The 17,260-nt window shown below is 53.6% G+C and overlaps 1 protein-coding gene across 2 annotated transcripts; it reads right to left on the bottom strand.

Moving 5' to 3' along the window:
* Positions 1-4,588: 4,588 nt before the first annotated feature.
* LOC120394447 (C-type lectin domain family 2 member D-like) lies at positions 4,589-14,261 on the bottom strand. Of its 2 annotated transcripts, XM_039518681.1 has the most exons (6): positions 13,979-14,067; positions 10,443-10,559; positions 7,652-7,722; positions 5,880-6,061; positions 5,079-5,182; positions 4,589-4,865 (listed from the first exon to the last, which is right to left on the bottom strand). In XM_039518681.1, exons 2-6 carry the CDS (start codon positions 10,520-10,522, stop codon positions 4,715-4,717), a joined length of 588 nt encoding a protein of 195 aa, XP_039374615.1. In that variant the 5' UTR covers positions 10,523-10,559; positions 13,979-14,067; the 3' UTR covers positions 4,589-4,714. The 2 variants fall into 2 exon arrangements, with proteins under 2 accessions (XP_039374615.1, XP_039374614.1); XM_039518680.1 differs by lacking the exon at positions 7,652-7,722 and having other exon boundaries at positions 13,979-14,261.
* Between the last annotated feature and the right edge of the window lie 2,999 nt (positions 14,262-17,260).

The raw sequence follows: 17,260 nt of genomic DNA, 5'->3' as shown, positions 1-17,260 counted from the left end.
GGCAATGGGCCGAGTAGATCTGGATTGTCCAGGAGAGGGCTGGACAGGGCAGAACATGTTTTAGGGGGAAGTCTGGGACTGGGAGCGTGTTGCGGTCACCCTGCAGGTAGTGACCAAGGCTGGTGGGCCCAGTGTGGCACAGGTGACAGGCTGCTGGACCAGGGCTGTGGCCAGGCACAGACACTCAGGACGTGACCTGCAGGCTGCTTGGCCCAGGTTGGGAGCTTCTGCACAGGACTGTGAGGCACCCCAGGCTGCAAGGCAAGTGGTGACCCAGCCTCTCCCTGGCTGGGATCACACCCTGGAACGTTTGGCTCCCACACACTGGCTCACAGGGGGTTTTCCAGAGACGGAGACAGAACTTAGGACACTCAAAGGCTGAATTTAAACAGATTCACAACCTTCCTTTTGATTCAAACAGGACTTCCTCTCCATCCGGGGGGGGGGGGAACCCCAACCCCATAGGGAGGGCCTGGAAGTGTCACTTGCTACTAGACTCCCCTCTGTGGAAGAGGGATGATTTCTGGTGGGTTTAGTGAGGGGGAACTTTTAGTGATTTTTGTACATTTTCTCCATAATGCTTTTGCCCTAGAACAGTGGGGTTCTTGGAAAAAAATCTGTAATGGCAGACAGAGCCATCCCTAGGGACCCCAGGCGAGGGGGCCAGTAGCCCGAGCCCTGCGACCATGTCTTCCTGGCAGAACATAAACTTCAGTTGTGCAGTTATATTGGTTTTAGTGCACTGATCCATCTAGTGTTTTTAAAATTAGCATGAAGAACAAGTTTAAGCTTTGTTGTAGTCTGCATGGTTTGCCTGGACTGCTCAAGACCCAAATGCTTGTGGGAGGAATTCTGTATTTGAGCTGGCTTCTTAAATGGCTTCCTGCTGGTTTCACATCTGGTGCTCCTTGATGAAACATGTAGGAGGTTTAATCAAAGCGATAGGAGCTAAAAAAAGTGAAATCTTGGAAGAGTGTTGCCATTTTCATAATGTAATAAAATAAATAATGTAATGATAAATAATGCAATAATAAAGTGTGTAATAAGCATGTCATAAAAAAATCCAAATTATTTCCAAAATCACTACTTCTATTACACTGCTCTACAGGCAAAATGCTTCTGAAATAAATGTAGTCAAACTTTACTAATTCTGGGTCACTGGGAATGAAAATGATGCTTAAAATTGTTGATTGGCTCTAGTTTTCAAGTTATGACGACCCTTGACTTGGGAATAGCGGAGGATAAGTGAGTTATAAAGGGAAGGGATCTTAATTTAAACCAGAAATGACTAAAATACATCTTTGACTGGATCTATGAATAAATCTATGACTGGGTTTGGACAATACTTGCTTTTTAGACAAAACAATGAATGATGCAATCTGAAGCTGGTATTACGTCATATATTATATGAATTGCATCATGTTATTCCTAGAAGTCATGGATGATGCAATCATAACGCAGCTTACATCACTCTGCTGAACAAATTGCCCTATATCAGCTCTAGAAATCATACAGTGTCGTGCTCTCGTATTTGTCAGTGTTTGATTTTGCAAAGGGACACATTTCTGTTTAGCCAAAGTGAGCAGAGATGCCTCGTACTTGTGTGAACAGTGCAGATAACTTCTGCTATGTTTGTGGTGAAGTGACTTTTGCATCACAAAAGCGCAGTATAACCACTATGGTTAAGAAAGCCTATCACCTTTATTTTGGCTGCAAAATTGGAGATCAGGACAAGAGGTGGGCCCCACACATGCTGCAACATTTGTGCAACAAATATTCGCCAGTGGTTGAACAGGAAAAGGAAATCTATGCCTATGCCTTTTGCAGTGCCAATGATTTGGAGAGAGCCAACCGATCACACCAGCAATTGTTACTTCTGCATGATGCCTCCAGCTGGGAAAGATGTGTCAAAGAAGAAAAAGTGGACTCTTCAGTGGATTCCATCAGTTATATGCCCAGTACCCCACAGAGAAGGACTGCCAGTTCCTGATGCACCAGAATCATTCTCACTTGAGTCAGACGAGGAAGAGGAAGAAACTTCTGGTCCTGAACCATCAATGTCACAGGACCCACATTTTCTCCCATTCTCCTCCTCTGAACCACACCTCATAACACAAGGTGAACTGAATGACCTTGTCAGGGATTTGGAACTACCCAAGGATAAGGCAGAGCTGTTGGGCTCCAGACTATAGCAGTGGAATCTCCTGGCAGGTGATGTTAGGGTTTCCATGTTCCGTGACCGTCAAAAGGATCTTGTCCCATTCTTCTTCATGGAAGGTGATCTTGTAGCCTGCAACAACATCGATGGTGTGATGGCAGCCCTCAACATCGTTCACGATCCAGATGAGTGGAGACTGTTCATTGATTCATCGAAGACGAGTCTTAAGCTGTTTTACTGTATAATGGCAATGTTTTCATCAATTCCAGTTGGTCATGCAGTCCATATGAAGGAAACCTATGACAACATGAAACAACTTTTGAGGTGCATGAACTATGACCAACATCAGTGGCAGCTTTGTGGCGATTTGAAGGTTGTTGCTCTCTTGCTTGGTCTGCAGACTGGATACACAAAGTACTGCTGTTTTCTCTGCGAATGGGATAGTCGTGCAAGAGATTCCCACTACATCAAGAAAGATTGGCCACTCTGACAGTCATTGGAGCCTGGGAGGAAAAGTGTTCAGCATCCACCACTCGTTGAATCAAGGAAGATTTTGTTACCACCCTTACACATCAAGCTGGGTCTGATGAAGAACTTTGTCAAGGCCATTGACAAAACACAAGCAGCTTTCAAGTACCTCCATGGAAAATTTCCAAGGTTAAGTGAAGCTAAGATAAAGGAAGGTGTCTTTGTTGGTCCTCAGATTCGTGAACTTCTTTGAGATGATGCATTTGACCATGCACTGCATGGCAAGGAAAAGACGGCATGGAAAGCCTTCCAGTTAGTGGCAATACATTTTCTCGGAAACAACAAGGCAGACAACTACAGGTTGTTGGTGGAAAACCTCCTCGAGGCATACAAAAGCCTTGGTTGCAACATGTCACTAAAGATACATTTTTTGCACTCTCATCTAGATTTTTTTCCACCGAGCTGCATAGCAGTGAGCGACGAACGATTTCACCAGGACATTGCAACAATGGAGAAACGCTATCAGGGCAAATGGAGCCCATCAATGCTTGCAGACTATTGCTGGACAGTGACAAGAGATGCTCCATTTAATGAATACAAGAGACAAGCCAAGAAGCGTCAAGTAGACACTGAATAGGACTAAACTATGTACATATAGTTTTTTGGCTTTTGTTTCATACTACATTTTAGTTAAAAATCAGCAAAAGGGTTATCTAAAGTGTTACATAAACAGGACAGGTGAAATATTATCATGCAAAGCAACCATAAACACATGAAAAGACCTAGGTTTACAATTTACAATTAAAACTCTACTATCTACACAATATACATAGACATAAAATGTAAAAACTTAAATATCTTAGAAACAGTAGCCAGTTGTTTTAATTGTCATATTTGAATTCAACACATCAAAATACATAATAAATAGCACATTTTATCTCTGAAGCAGACGACTTCTCAAAAATTGTAGACCAGTGTAATTTGTGCTCAGGTAAGGGAGAAAATCCATGGAAATATTTATTTTTAGAGGGGGTTCGCGTGATTTGATCATTTTCATGAAAAGGGTTCACGGGTTGTTAATGTTTGGGAACCACTGCCTGTAGCAGGGCTGTTACCCCGCTCCGGTGGAAAAAGCTACGCTGACTGGGGAAGCAGCCACAGCTGGGGCCAGGCCCCATCAGGCCATAGCTTGCCCTATACAAGGACTGTGAGCCAGGAGCTAAGTCAGTCTCACTCTAGTACTGGAGTGAGCAGAGCAGAGGCGACAGGAGCTGGGGAGCGCCAGGCTGAGGCCTTGTTAAAGGCTGAAGAGAGGTACTGGGGCCGCAGAGGTGCAGCCTGGGAATAGGCAGAGGCAGCTGGACCTACCCCCTTGCCAATGATTGGCCATTACAGACTGCGTCTTCCCCAGTGACCGGGGGGCTAGATGATGACTGGCAGTAGCCACTGAGGCAAGGTGGGTCAAAGGGTTGGGGGTTCCCTTGGGAGGGGAGATCAGAGTGTGGGGATACTGCTGGGGGCAGAACACCAAGGTAAAGGGCACCGGGGTTTGGGCTGGAGACTCGAGACCTGACGGAGATGGAATAGAGATCCAGTTACCCTGAAACTGCGCCAGTCTCCCCCAGAGAAGGGTCACAAATGGCAGCATTAGGGTAATTGATGACTAGGACTGGATAAAATCCTGGAGACAGACTGACTAAGGCCTGGTCCACACTAAAAAGGGGGTTTGAATTAGGGTACGCATATTCAGCTACGGGAATAGCGTAGCTGAATTCGAAGTACCCTAATTCGAACTACTCACCCGTCCAGACGCGGCGGGGTCGAACTCCGCGGCTCCCCCGTCGACTCCACCACCGCCGTTTGCAGTGGTGGAGTACCGGAGTCGACCGCGGCGCTTCCGGAGTTCGAACTATTGCGTCTAGATCAGACGCGATAGTTCGAACTCCGTGAAGTCGAACTCACCGTGTCGACCCGCGCGGTGAGTATGGACCTGCCCTAAGAAACAAGGAACCAGGCTGCAGCATGGAGGGACCATGGAGGGGACTAGAACAAGTCTTTGTCACAGCTGGTCTCTAATTCCCCTTGAGTTCACGAATCCCCTCCCACTGCTCCCTCCTCTCCCTTCCCAGGGGTATCAGGTTTACTGCAGATCCATTTTCTTGGTGTGCTGCAGCTTGATGTGACAACAGTGAAATCTTCGTCCAGCTGCGCACAGTCTGCGCCTCCGTGTATTTGAAACCTGTAACCCAGAAGCAATTGGAGCTAGAGTCAGTGCGTGCCAGGCACAGACCAGGGGAGACACCCCAGGTCAGGGAGGGGAGCTGCACTCACAGCCCTTCAGGATCCTCCTTCCTGCACCAGCACAAGGCCCCACTTGGGCAGGAAGGGACGTTAAAGCAGCTAGTGGGGCATTTCCAGAGCCTCTGATCAATGGGTGGGGGACAGAACTCACCAATGGTCAAACTCGGTCCCGTCGGCCCATTTCCAGACCTGGCCCGTGTCCTTCCGGAGGCCGATCCAGTGGTCCAGTCTGCCTTTGTATGGCAGCAGGGAACCCTTAGAAACACAATAAAAGCATCAGCTGTGTTAGACCCTGACTCCCTGCTGCTCCCCCACCTTGGGCTGCAGGGGATTTCTAGAGGCCTCTTCCATGGTTACTGGATGAAGGGATCAGATAAGTATTAACCCTTCACCCTCCCCCCTCCTCCTTTTTGGGGCTGTGGCACCTACTGGGTGTAGCAGGAATTGAGCTGCAAGGTCACTGTCTGCCCAGCAGCCCCTTCTCAGAGCACAGCAGGGCCAGGAGGGAGAGGGAGCTGCAGGGGGAGGGCAGACAGACCCCTGCCACCAGGGCAGGGAAGCTGAGGGGAAGAGGCCTAAAGCAGACCTCACCTGCAGCTGGATTCCCCCCGCCCCACCCAGGAGGAAACCCTGGGGCTGGGCTGAGCTGGGGGGGCAGGTTCCCACCTGCTCCAGCCCCAGGCAGCCCATTGGTCTGGAGCTGACTGAGCCGGCCCAGCTCTGCACAGGACGAGTCTCCCACCTGGGCTCTGGCAGACGCAGGGTCGAGGGGCTGGAGCCCCAGGTCTAGCCAGGATTCAGCTGCCAGAACCGCACTGACTCTGGCTGCCCAGACTGGGAGGCACCCGGGCTCCTCTCTGCACTACAGGGGCTGAGCCCAGCCTGACTCCAGCCCTGTCAGTGGTGCCAGCGATCGCTGGGCTTGGCACAAAGCATCTAACCGGCTTCTCACCAGCTCCTGCGGACTCTCAATCTCGGCCAGGGAGGCACCGTGTGAAGAGCAGAAGTTCTGGCTGTAGGTCCAGTTCTCCTCAGCCTTAGAAAAATAGTAACATTTCCCTTGGATCCGGATCCAGCCGTCCGGGCAGCAGGAGGCAGCAGGGGGCCATGGAGGAGATGGCCTAGATGTTACCACTAGAAAACACAAAACACAAGGTGAGAGCTCGTCCCATCTCTCATCTCTGTGGAGAACGAGCAGGCACAGAAACAAGAACTGCCCGACGGGATCAGACTGATGGGAGAGACGGGCCAGGCTGAGAGTGGCCAGCAGCAGCTGCACCAGAGGCCACGGCCCAGCAACCCGACACGCAGCGTGGCTGGAGTTTGTTATGACACACACACTGCGGCAGCGCCAGAGGCCAACCAGGCCAAGCCCCCATCGGGCTGGGGATGTACAGAGTGTGCAGCCAAGGGAATGGGGAAGGGAAAGCAAGGGAGGAGTGTGTCTGGCAGGGGCGCTGGAACTGGGGTGGTAAGGGGGGACCATGCACCCCCCCATGTTTTAATGTGGGAGGGCCCAGGCCTGCCCACTTGTTAACCTGGGCATAGAGCCTCGGGCAGGCACGGTGGTGGCGGCGGCAGGGGCTGCACTTCACGGCCGGGGACCTGAGAGGGGGATCAGCTCCCCTGCCATGATGAGCAGCCCCTGCTAGCAGCACCAGCCTCTTCCTGGCAGGGGGCTGAGCTGGGCCTTAGCTCCCCTCCCCCCACCATGGGGCCCCACCCCCTGCTCCTCTTCCCTTCTGAGGCCCCGACACCTGGCCAGGCCAGAAGCCAGAGCCGGGGTGTGGTAAGAGCCACTCAGGGAACCTGGGCTGCTGTGGGGAGCCCCAGACACTCCACCGGCCCTGGGGGGAAAGGAGTGGGGGAGGGGCCACAGTTCCTGCACCGGTGCTCTGCCTCCCCCCGCCCCCCAGCAGGTCCCACGCTCCTGCTGCCCAGCACATGGATTCTCGTACAGGGCTAAGGGCAGTGTCATGTGCTCACACCTTCCACAGCCACATCTACAGAGCTGGGCAGCTCAGCCCAGGAGGCAGCGCAGGGTGAACACCGAGCAGGTCATTTCTGTGACTGATCTCATGGGAGCAGGTACAATAGGCAGCGGCAGAATGTTAGAAGTTCAGAGCCCCCAAAACACCAGCAGGCGGCAGCAGAGAAGCTGCCAGACCTGCTGGGCCCCAGACAAGGACACCTTGAAGACGAGGGGCCCTCAGATCCAACAGCCTCTCTGAGCGGGTTTCCCTCCTCACCCAGCTCACGTATCAAAGGGTCAGATCCCCTGGAACACAGCCTGCAACGTGTGACTACACTGAGGGGAATGTGGGGGCAGTGAGAGCATCTCCTAGTAACCCCAGTGAGCAGCACCCAGACCCCTCGCCCAGCTGCTAAACCCTCCAGCGCCCCACTGATAACCCCACAGCCCCACACCTTGCTGAACATTAGAGTGAATGGAAATAGCCTGTAATCGCACATCCCGTGCGCACCAACTGGCCGAGTTTAACGTCCTGGGGAGCCTTCCCTTTGGAGATCCCTGACCCCGGGGGTTAAATTCTCAGCAACACCACTGCAGTGATGGGGGCTCCCCCCCACAGCTGAATAAAGCTCACACCAGCGATGCTGTACCCCCTGCCAGCCCTGCTGTGGGGACAACCAGGGGAAGGGCGGCAGGAAGATGAGGCCAGGCCAGGCCAGTAACCTCAAAGCCCTGAGCTGCAGACAAGTTACCCTGCTCAGTGAAGATCGGACACTGGATCCGTGTCAGTCCATCCATCCAAACGGGTGTGAAGAGAAAGTCCCTGAGTGTAAAAGGGAGCAACAGAGGGGCTGGAATCGGGAAAAGAGCGACTGTCTTGTGTTCGCTGCCCTGGACGACTGGGGCTCAGGAGATCTGGATTCAGTTCCAAGCTGTGCCAGACTCCCTGCCTGACCCAGAGCAAGTCCCTGAGGCCGGATCCACAAAGGGACGGAGTCGTTTGAGGTTCATAAGAACATAAGAAAGGCCGTACCGGGTCAGACCAAAGGTCCATCTAGCCCAGTATCTGTCTACCGACAGTGGCCAACGCCAGGTGCCCCAGAGGGAGTGAACCTAACAGGCAATGATCAAATGATCTCTCTCCTGCCGTCCATCTCCATCCTCTGACAAACAGAGGCTAGGGACACCATTCTTACCCATTCTGGCTAATAGCCATTTATGGACTTAGCCAACATGAATTTATCCAGTCCCCTTTTAAACATTGGTATAGTCCTAGCCTTCACAACCTCCTCAGGTAAGGAGTTCCACAAGTTGACTGTGTGCTGTGTGAAGAAGAACTTCCTTTTATTTGTTTTAAACCTGCTGCCTATTAATTTCATTTGGTGACCCCTAGTTCTTGTATTATGGGAATAAGTAAATAACTTTTCCTTATCCACTTTCTCAACATCACTCATGATTTTATATACCTCTATCATATCCTCCCTTAGTCTCCTCTTTTCCAAGCTGAAGAGTCCTAGCCTCTTTAATCTTTCCTCGTATGGGACCCTCTCCAAACCCCTAATCATTTTAGTTGCCCTTTTCTGAACCTTTTCTAGTGCTAGAATATCTTTTTTGAGGTGAGGAGACCACATCTGTACACAGTATTCGAGATGTGGGCGTACCATGGATTTATATAAGGGCAATAATATATTCTCAGTCTTATTCTCTATCCCCTTTTTAATGATTCCTAACATCCTGTTCGCTTTTTTGACCGCCTCTGTACACTGCGTGGACATCTTCAGAGAACTATCCACGATGATGCCAAGATCTTTTTCCTGATTCGTTGTAGCTAAATTAGCCCCATCATGTTGTATGTATAGTTGGGGTTATTTTTTCCAATGTGCATTACTTTACATTTATCCACATTAAATTTCATTTGCCATTTTGTTGCCCAATCACTTAGTTTTGTGAGATCTTTTTGAAGTTCTTCACAATCTGCTTTGGTCTTAACTATCTTGAGAAGTTTAGTATAATCTGCAAACTTGGCCACCTCACTGTTTACCCCTTTCTCCAGATCATTTATGAATAAGTTGAATAGGATTGGTCCTAGGACTGACTCTTGGGGAACACCACTAGTTACCGCTCTCCATTCTGAGAATTTACCATTAATTCCTACCCTTTGTTCCCTGTCCTTTAACCAGTTCTCGATCCATGAAAGGACCTTCCCTTTTATCCCATGACAGCTTAATTTACGTTCAGTATCGCAACACCGAACTTTTACTAGCCTAGGAAAACCCTGGAACAACAACGGGACCCACAGGGCCTGAGCTGGGTGCCCGGATGCCCCACGCAGCAAATGGGCGGGGGGAGCGGTGCCTAAGAACGGGATCCACAACAGCCAGCTCGCTAGACAGGGGCTGCCCAAGCCAGCCAATAGGAGACAGTGACAAGGCCTGTGCCCTGCGCCCCGCCCCTCTCAGAGCTCAGCACCTCAGCCCTGGCTGCAGGGAGGGGCCCAGCCCTGCTAACAACCTGCAGTGGGGACCCCCCCGCCCTGGAGTCAGGTACCTACGTCACTTCTTGGGAGAGCGAGTGCAGCAAGTGCCTAAATCCAGTGAAACTGGCTGGGTGGGGGGGGAGGGGGAGGAAGAGAAGACGACCTCCCTGATCACCTTTAACCCACTGGCAGGGCTCTCACCCCGACGTGAGACCCTGCTTCAGTCCCCCTCTCCCTGGTGAGCAGGGATTGGAGAACAGGGCACCCTACTCACTAGATCAGAGGGATTCTAACTCTCTGGCCCGATTAATATTTAATTATTCAATCAAAGCAGAACAACTTCAGCAGGAAATATTGAGACACCCCCCCCCCCATCAGACTGTCCCACAGCTCGGTGGCTGGGCACTCACCTGAGAGGTGGGAGACCCCTGGTCAGATCCTGTCTCCCCTCAGACAGAGGGGACTGGAACTGGGGTCTCACATCCCAGGGAAGGGCCCTACCACTGGGGCAGGGTTAAGGGTGGTGGGTTTTCTTGTCCCCCACCTGTTTCACCCTAAGCACACCTGCCAGATCCCGCCCCACGGGTTCGACAGGCCTCTGGGTGCCAAGAGCCAAGCAGTAGCACACGCCCAGAGGCAGAACATGAAGTGGGAGGGAACTTCTACAGCAAGTGTCGTCCCGATTCCCCAGGTGAGCTCAGGCGCCCCCAGCCTTCAGCGGCAGCCGGGCAGGGGGTTGGCAGATCACAGGGTGCCTGAAACTGGGACTTCAGCCCTTTAGTGCCCTTTGTGGAATGAGGCCCCAGTGCCTTGGCTCCCCTGCCACAAAACAAGGACAAGGACACGTCCCTGCCTCACAGGGGTGTGCGGAGAAATCCGTTAGTGTCTCTGATGTTCTCAGGACTGACAGCGATGAGGGGTAGGGGAACCATGAAAGAGCCTAGAGAGGCTCCTGTCTGACTTGACTGCTAAAGCAGAGGCCAGGGGAGAGATGAGGTGGAGCTGTGAGCCGCAAAGGAAGAAAGCTCCACACCCAGAGACTGAATCTTCGGGGGTTGGGAACTTACCTATCAAAGCTGCTACTAGAGCGATGATGACGACCATTGTAACCACGATTATGGCTCTGAGGGCAGCTGGACGATCCCATACTGCAGGTTTCCTGGAGCTGGAATTAGCTGGATGATCTGGAAGATAAAAACCTGTTAATGCTCCTGGAGTGACTCAGACCAGAATTATTTGCCATCAGGCTCTGATCGGACACACACCAGATATTTATTTTGACGTCTTAAATGGTTCTGTCCCTGCTCTGGACACAAATATTAACTCCAACTCCCATCCAGACTGTGAAGGAGAACAGCACTCCCCAATCACCACTGTGGTTAATTAGCCCAATTAATCCCCAGAAAGGACCCTGCAGAATTCAGAGGGATTCAGAGGAGGGTGGAGGATGATCAAGGGCCTGGAAAATCCATGACAAGAGTTTGAAAAGCCTGGGATTGTTCGCCATGGAGAGGAGGTGACTGAGAGGGGACAGGATAAACTGTCTGTGCAATAACAGATGGGACAGAAGGCAGCTCGGAGCTTTTGTTGATAAAGGTGTGGGTCCAGGGCCGGTGCAACCAGGGGCGGCTCTAAGAATTTGGCCGCCGCAAGCATGGCGGCATGCCGCAGGGGGCGCGTTGCCGGTCGCCGGTCCCGCGGCTCCGGGGGACCTCTTGCAGACGTGCCTGCGGAAGGTCCGCTTGCCACCCTCCCGGTAAAATGCCGCCCCAAGCGCTCGCTTGGCGCGCTGGGGTCTGGAGCCGGCCCTGGGTGCAACCACTAGGCAAACTAGGCGGTCGCCTAGGGCGCCAAGATTTGGGGGTGTCTGGGATTTTTCCTCCCCTTCCTTCCCCTCACACAGAGTGCGGCACAGCTGATTGGGTGCCTGGGCCTGATTTAGCTGGTCCCATTGGCCTCCAGCAGGCAGAGTCCCTTCCCCGCTCCCCCACCCCCAGCATCTTGTCGCCAGCACTTCGCTCCATGTGGAGCCAGCGTCTGACTGGCCTGGGCCTGGTAAGGGGAGTTCCGGGGGAGGGGCTGTCAGGGGGTGAGTTGGATGAATTGGGAGTTCTGGAGGGGCCCTCAGGGGGCTGGGGTGGGGAGAGGGACCGGAGCAGTCAGGGAGCAGGGAAAGGTTGGATGGGTCAGGAGTTCTAGGGGTCCTGTCAGGGGGCGGAGAGCGGCTGGCTGGGGCGTGGGAGTCCCAGGGTCAGGGCCGGCTCCAGACCCCAGCGCGCCAAGCAGGCGCGTGGGGCGGCCCTTTCCCTGGGGGGCGGCATTTGGCTCCGGCGGACCTTCCGCAGGCATGCCTGCGGGAGGTCCACTGGAGCCCGGGACGAGCGGACCTGCCGCAGGCATGACTGCGGCGGGTCCCTCTTCCCGCGGCTCCGGTTGAGCTCCCGCAGGCATGACTGCGGGAGGTCCACCGGAGCCCGGGAGGAGCAGACCTGCCGCAGTCATGCCTGCGGCAGGTCCCCTCTTCCCGCGGCTCCGGTTGAGCTCCCGCAGGCATGCCTGCGGCAGCTCAAGAGGAGCCATGGGACCACGGCACCCGCCGCGGGACCGGAGAAGGGTGGCGCAGCGCACCGCGCTGCTTGGGGCGGCCTATTTTATAGAGCCACCCCTGCCCAGGGTGGGGGTCTGTCTAGGGGTGAGGGTGTGGATAAGGGTCGGGGCAGCCAGGGGACAGGTAGGAGGTGGGGTTCGAGGGGGGCAGTTAGGGTGGGGGGGTCTCAGGAGGGGGCAGTCAGGGACAAGGAGCAGAGGGGGAGGGGGGTTGGGGGTTCTGAGGGAGGCAGGAAGGAGGAGGGAGAGGATGGGGGCTGGACTCAGGTGGGGCTCTACCCCCCCACCCCCCACACACACACGGTCTTCTTTTTTGACTGCTGAAATATGGTAACCCTAAAAAAGTGGTGCCCTGGCTTGGCAGTGAGGAGCCGCCTTCCAGAGGCACCGGAGAGCCAGAGGCGTTGGCTAGCCGCACCGCCACTTCTGCAGGCCTGCTGCCCCCCTGCACCGCGCCGGCTCCTCCATGGCTGGGGCTCGCTGCTGACGCTCTGGTGCCTCCGGAAGGCGGCTCCTCCCTGCCGAGCTGCTGCAGCAGCCCCCCACGCCTGGTAAACCCAGTGAATGGACTCGGGGCGGGGGCTGCCAGGGTGGGCTGGGCTCGCGGGGGGGCTGTGCACCCTCCAGGGGAGTTCAGGGGTGGGGAGGGGGGAACCTGGTCTGGGGAGCAGCCCCTGGGCATGGCTGGCCCCTGGGGTTATTGGGATTTGCCTCTCAATGAACCGCGGGGGAGGAGGCGGGGGCGCAAGGTGGAAGTTTTGCCTAGGGCACAAAATATCCTTGCACCGGCCCTGTGTGGGCCATCCCTGCACGCCCCCTTGTGGTCTGGTGTGGCACTGTGGGTGCACCCCTCCTTAATGTCCCTTGATTGGCAGCAGTACGTTTGCTCTTACAGCCCAAGGCCAGGAGCCGCCAACACTAATTAACAAAACAGCTCGTCCCCTTTTAATAAGGCTTCAGGACAGGAGCAATTTCAACAAACAATTCATATGGTCCTCACCTCAGGACCCTGGGTCAGGGATCCCAAAGTTAACATCCATCAAACCAAGCCTCAGGCTGATTAGGTTGGTCTCCTACAGCCTGCGAGAAACTGCCACCACTTGCTGCAGCCTGCCTGGCTTCTACTCCCCTCTCTCCTTCAGCTCCCTCTTCCTCTTCAGATAGCCCAGGCCTATGGTGGGGCAGGTCGGCCTTGATTACACCTGTGCCAGATGTGGCCTCCTGCCTGTCCCTTAAAGGGGTAGTTATCACCTTCCCGATGTGCTCCTTGTCTCATAACACAAGAACAAGGGGATATTCAATGAGATTAAAAAGGTGAAAAAGGAACTATTTTTTCCAGCCTATGTATGATTAGACTGTGGAACTCACTGCCACAGGAAATTGATAAAAAGAATTTAGGAAAGTTAAAAAAGGGATTGAGCATTTATATGGTTAACATGAATATCCAGAGTTGTCATAATTAACCACCAAAGGTTGGTGGGAACTTTGGAAGAGCCTCCTCCATCCCAGGGAGTGTAAATCCAGGGAACCCCTGCTGGAGTTCAATCTTAGCAAACCCTCTTCCCTAGCGCCCAGAGACACATCTGAGGGCATGATACATTCACTGGCAAAACACAAATGAATGTGCTGTGGCCACAGGCAGCTACACCTGTCCCTGGCCATGCTCGGAGGCAGGGCTCTGCATGGGTTATGAGTGCAAACACCTCAGCTCACACACTGGAAGGACAAACAACCAGAAGGAAAGAGCAGTGACAGGAGCGACCCAGGGAGACGTGAGCCAAACATTTTCAAGGGGGTAGAACACGTACAGTCCTAAAAACCATACATGCAACTGCCACACAAGAGAGCACGTGCTGCACGAGCCGAGTCCATTGGAGCAATACAGCCCCTGCTGCAGGAGGCGGGGGTAAGGGTGGGGAGGAGGAAAGAGCTACACCCGCCCCTGAAAGGCATCTCCTCCCTCCAGCCTGTTCCTAGGCAGGGAAGCTCCAGTTACCTCGTTCTCCTGAACCCTTCGAGTCTATAGAACTGTTAAGAAGCTGTCCAGGAGGATCTGCTTCTGCTCCCTTCCGCATTTCTCCTCTCAGTGAGGCAGCGGTGGGTGCTGGACTCTGATCAACTCGAAGCCAGCTGCAAGAAATGGCTCTACGCAGTCGTGGCAGAGTCAGTTCCAGTCAGTGCAGTGTCCCTGGCTTTGGCTCCTCTCCCAGCCGACCTAGAATGTGAAATGTCAGAGTCAGGACAGCATAAGGGTCAGTGGGTTTGTTTGTGGTGTCCCATCCCCCATTCATCAGAACAGAAGCCCAGAGTAACAAAAGCCCAGAATAGTGCAGTAACCAACCCCCTCCTGTGTCATCAGGCCCCTCACTGAAGTTTTCCGCATTTCCTCCCACTCCTCAATTGGGAGTTGGGCAGGAGAAGGGCACACGAATGCAGGGTGTAGGGTGCAGGCAGGGATGTGCACACGGTGTGTCTGGAGTGACGGGCACACAATGGAGAACTGTGCGTGGTCCCTCTCCCTGCACTGGCAACTTTGGGAAGTTGGGGGTGGGGTGAGTTTGAGATGCAGCTTTGGGAGGGGCACAGACACAGCACCCTGGAAGGGCTCTAAGGGACACAGTCCCCCCCACACCGCGCTGGTCGCTGGGCCGGGCCCGTGTCCCTCCGCAGGCTGCTCCCCTCCCGCACCAAGGGCCGCTCTGGCTCCGAAGTTCCACCGTGCTGTGCAGAGCCGGATTCCGCTTTTCTCTGCCTCTTCCCCTCCCACCGCCGCCATGATGTGGGGGAGCAACAGCCACTGCCCCCCTTTAGCCTCCAGCTGGGCCCTGCTCCCCCCAACCCCAGGGAAACCAGCTCCTGCGGCCCCAGCCCTGCTCTCTCCGGCGGCTGCGCCGCGTCACCCCAACGCAGGTTCCGGGAATAGGCAGCAGCCAGAGCCCAAGGCTCAGCGGGGGACAGGGGGGTGCCTGGGGGTAGCTGCGTCCCTGGAGCTGACTCAGCGCGTCCCTGACCCGGCTCGGAGACACGCGTTGCCCGGTCCTCACCTGAGACCCGAGCGAGCAGATCCAGAGCCCAGCGCGAGACAACAACCGCCTGCGCGCGCAGCGCCCAAGGAAGTGACACACCACAAAGCGAGTCCAGACCCTGCCGCCCCCTTTCTGATTGGCTCCAAGTCAGAGCCGAGCCAATTGGCGCTAGTAGCGGGGACCCCACCCCAAGAAGGATGGTCCCACCAGCGCTCCCTATGAGGCAGAACCTGACCCAGGGGACAAGCCAGGGCCCGCATTGCGGGGTGCAGAACCCGCCTTCCCCGCCCGCCGCCTGCTGCTGTCTATGCGCGCTGGGGAAAGGAGGCAGGTTGGAAAACAATCCCAGCGACACAGAGCTAATGATGGGGGGTAAATTGGCTGTTACCGCTCAAGAAAGGTCTTGGAGTCACTGAGCAGACTCAGCTCCAGCCAGTGCAGTGTCCCTGGCTTTGGCTCCTCTCCCTGCTGACCTAGAATCTGCAGTGACACAGTCAGGACAGCATAAGGGTCAGTGGGTTTGTTTGTGGTGTCCCATCCCCCATTCATCAGAACAAAAGCCCAGAGCTAAGAATACTGCAGTAACCAACCCGCTCCTCTGTCATCAGGCCCCTCATTGAAGATGCCCCATTTCCTCTCACTCCTCAATTCGGAGCTGGGCAGGAGAGGGAGAACACTGGGTGTGGGGTGCAGGCAGGGATGTGCACACGCCTTCTATGTCTGGTGTGCCCTGGTACATGATGCAGAGCTGTGCGTAGTGCCTCCCCCTGCACTGGCAACTCTGGGAAGCTGGAGGGGAGCGAGTTTGAGATGCAGCTTTGGGAGGGGCACAGACACAGCACCTTGGAAGGGCTCTAAGGGACACAGTCTTCCAAACCCCCTTGCTTGGATAAAAAAAATCAGTGGTTTAAATTTTGATTTTTTATTTAAATAAATATGGTTTTAAAAGAAACCAATTTAAAATTAAACTTGAAATAATAGTATGTTATGGCCTAAACTACTTATAATCCATTAAAATAATTTAAATTAAAAGGAATAATATTCCAGCAGAACATATTTGCTGATGAAGTCTTGAAGGAAGTCAGGCCACTGAAGTGGTGCCAGTCACTGGCTACGCACCGGTGACAGTTTGCTAAAGCAGCTTTGGACAGCAGTAGCCTCTTGTGATGGTACAGAGAGACCATTCTCTTCATTTCAGTTTATTCAAAGTTAAGAAACCGATTGGGAGCTGAAGAAGCAGCAAAGCTTGTTTTGCTCTTCCAATTGTTAGGCCTGAATAAAGATGTAGCACAAAAACCAGTTATGTCAATCTGACTGAAGTCAGCATGTTTCATAAAGCCCTGGGAAAAAGTGAGATACAAAAGAAAGGTGCATTCCTCAAGTTACCAGCTGCGTTAACTCCTGTCTTCCAGTGTCTGGTGCTTGGCAACTATGCTAATAAAAAAGTTGCTGGGGCATCACAACTTGCTTACATTATAAAAAAAAACAGATGTGCTTTGTTATTAGGGTTTGTTACTAACCAAAGGGGGGTGGGATATGGGTTGTGTAAAGTAAATAATTTATGACGTAATAAAACTGTCTATATAAGCTAATACTAAGCTGTTGGGGGGGGGCTGGTTCTTTTCGGATACAAGCTGTTCTTTACTGATACGTGCACTTGTCAATAAAGAACTTTTTATCGGACCTTGCTGGTGTTGCCTGTCTCACTGCGGTCAGACAACGAACTTCGCTGTTGGGGTTCGAGTCCCCGACATCTTTGGCGACTCCGGTCGGGACTTTGTCTGACTCTCCGGCGGGGGATCAGACTCTGAGGCAACGCAGCGCGCATCCTCTGATTTAGAGGAGCCTTGCCTGGTAATCTGATCTCTGCGTCGGCGATAAGGCGAGTTCTGTGAACCAGCTGAAGCTCGTAGAAATCCAGCAACATCCACCTACCCGTTGAGTAGGGTTAAGGTTGCCTGGGTTAGAGTCCCAGTGCAGATTGTCGGGGTTAGAGTCCCTGACAACTTAGGTCTGGGTTAGAGTCCCAGTCCAGGTTTGCACAGGATCCAAGTAGTCTGGGTTAGAGTCCCAGCCTGGGTCTGAGTCCCAGTCCAGATGTTCGAGTCCCCTGGAGAGGTAAGTGAGCGCTCGACGCGGGAGGTGGGGGTTAGAGTCCCCTTACAAAATGGAACAAGTTGGCAGTAAGTGTCTGGGGGACGCCCCATTGTCTCTAATACTTAAAGATTGAAAGAAGATTTCTGGAACCAGGT

The sequence above is a fragment of the Mauremys reevesii genome, unplaced genomic scaffold, assembly GCF_016161935.1.
Source record: "Mauremys reevesii isolate NIE-2019 unplaced genomic scaffold, ASM1616193v1 Contig6, whole genome shotgun sequence".
Classification (NCBI taxonomy): Eukaryota; Metazoa; Chordata; order Testudines; family Geoemydidae; genus Mauremys; species Mauremys reevesii.
Note: the sequence above shows the minus strand (reverse complement) of the source record. Positions and strands in the feature narration are given on the sequence as shown.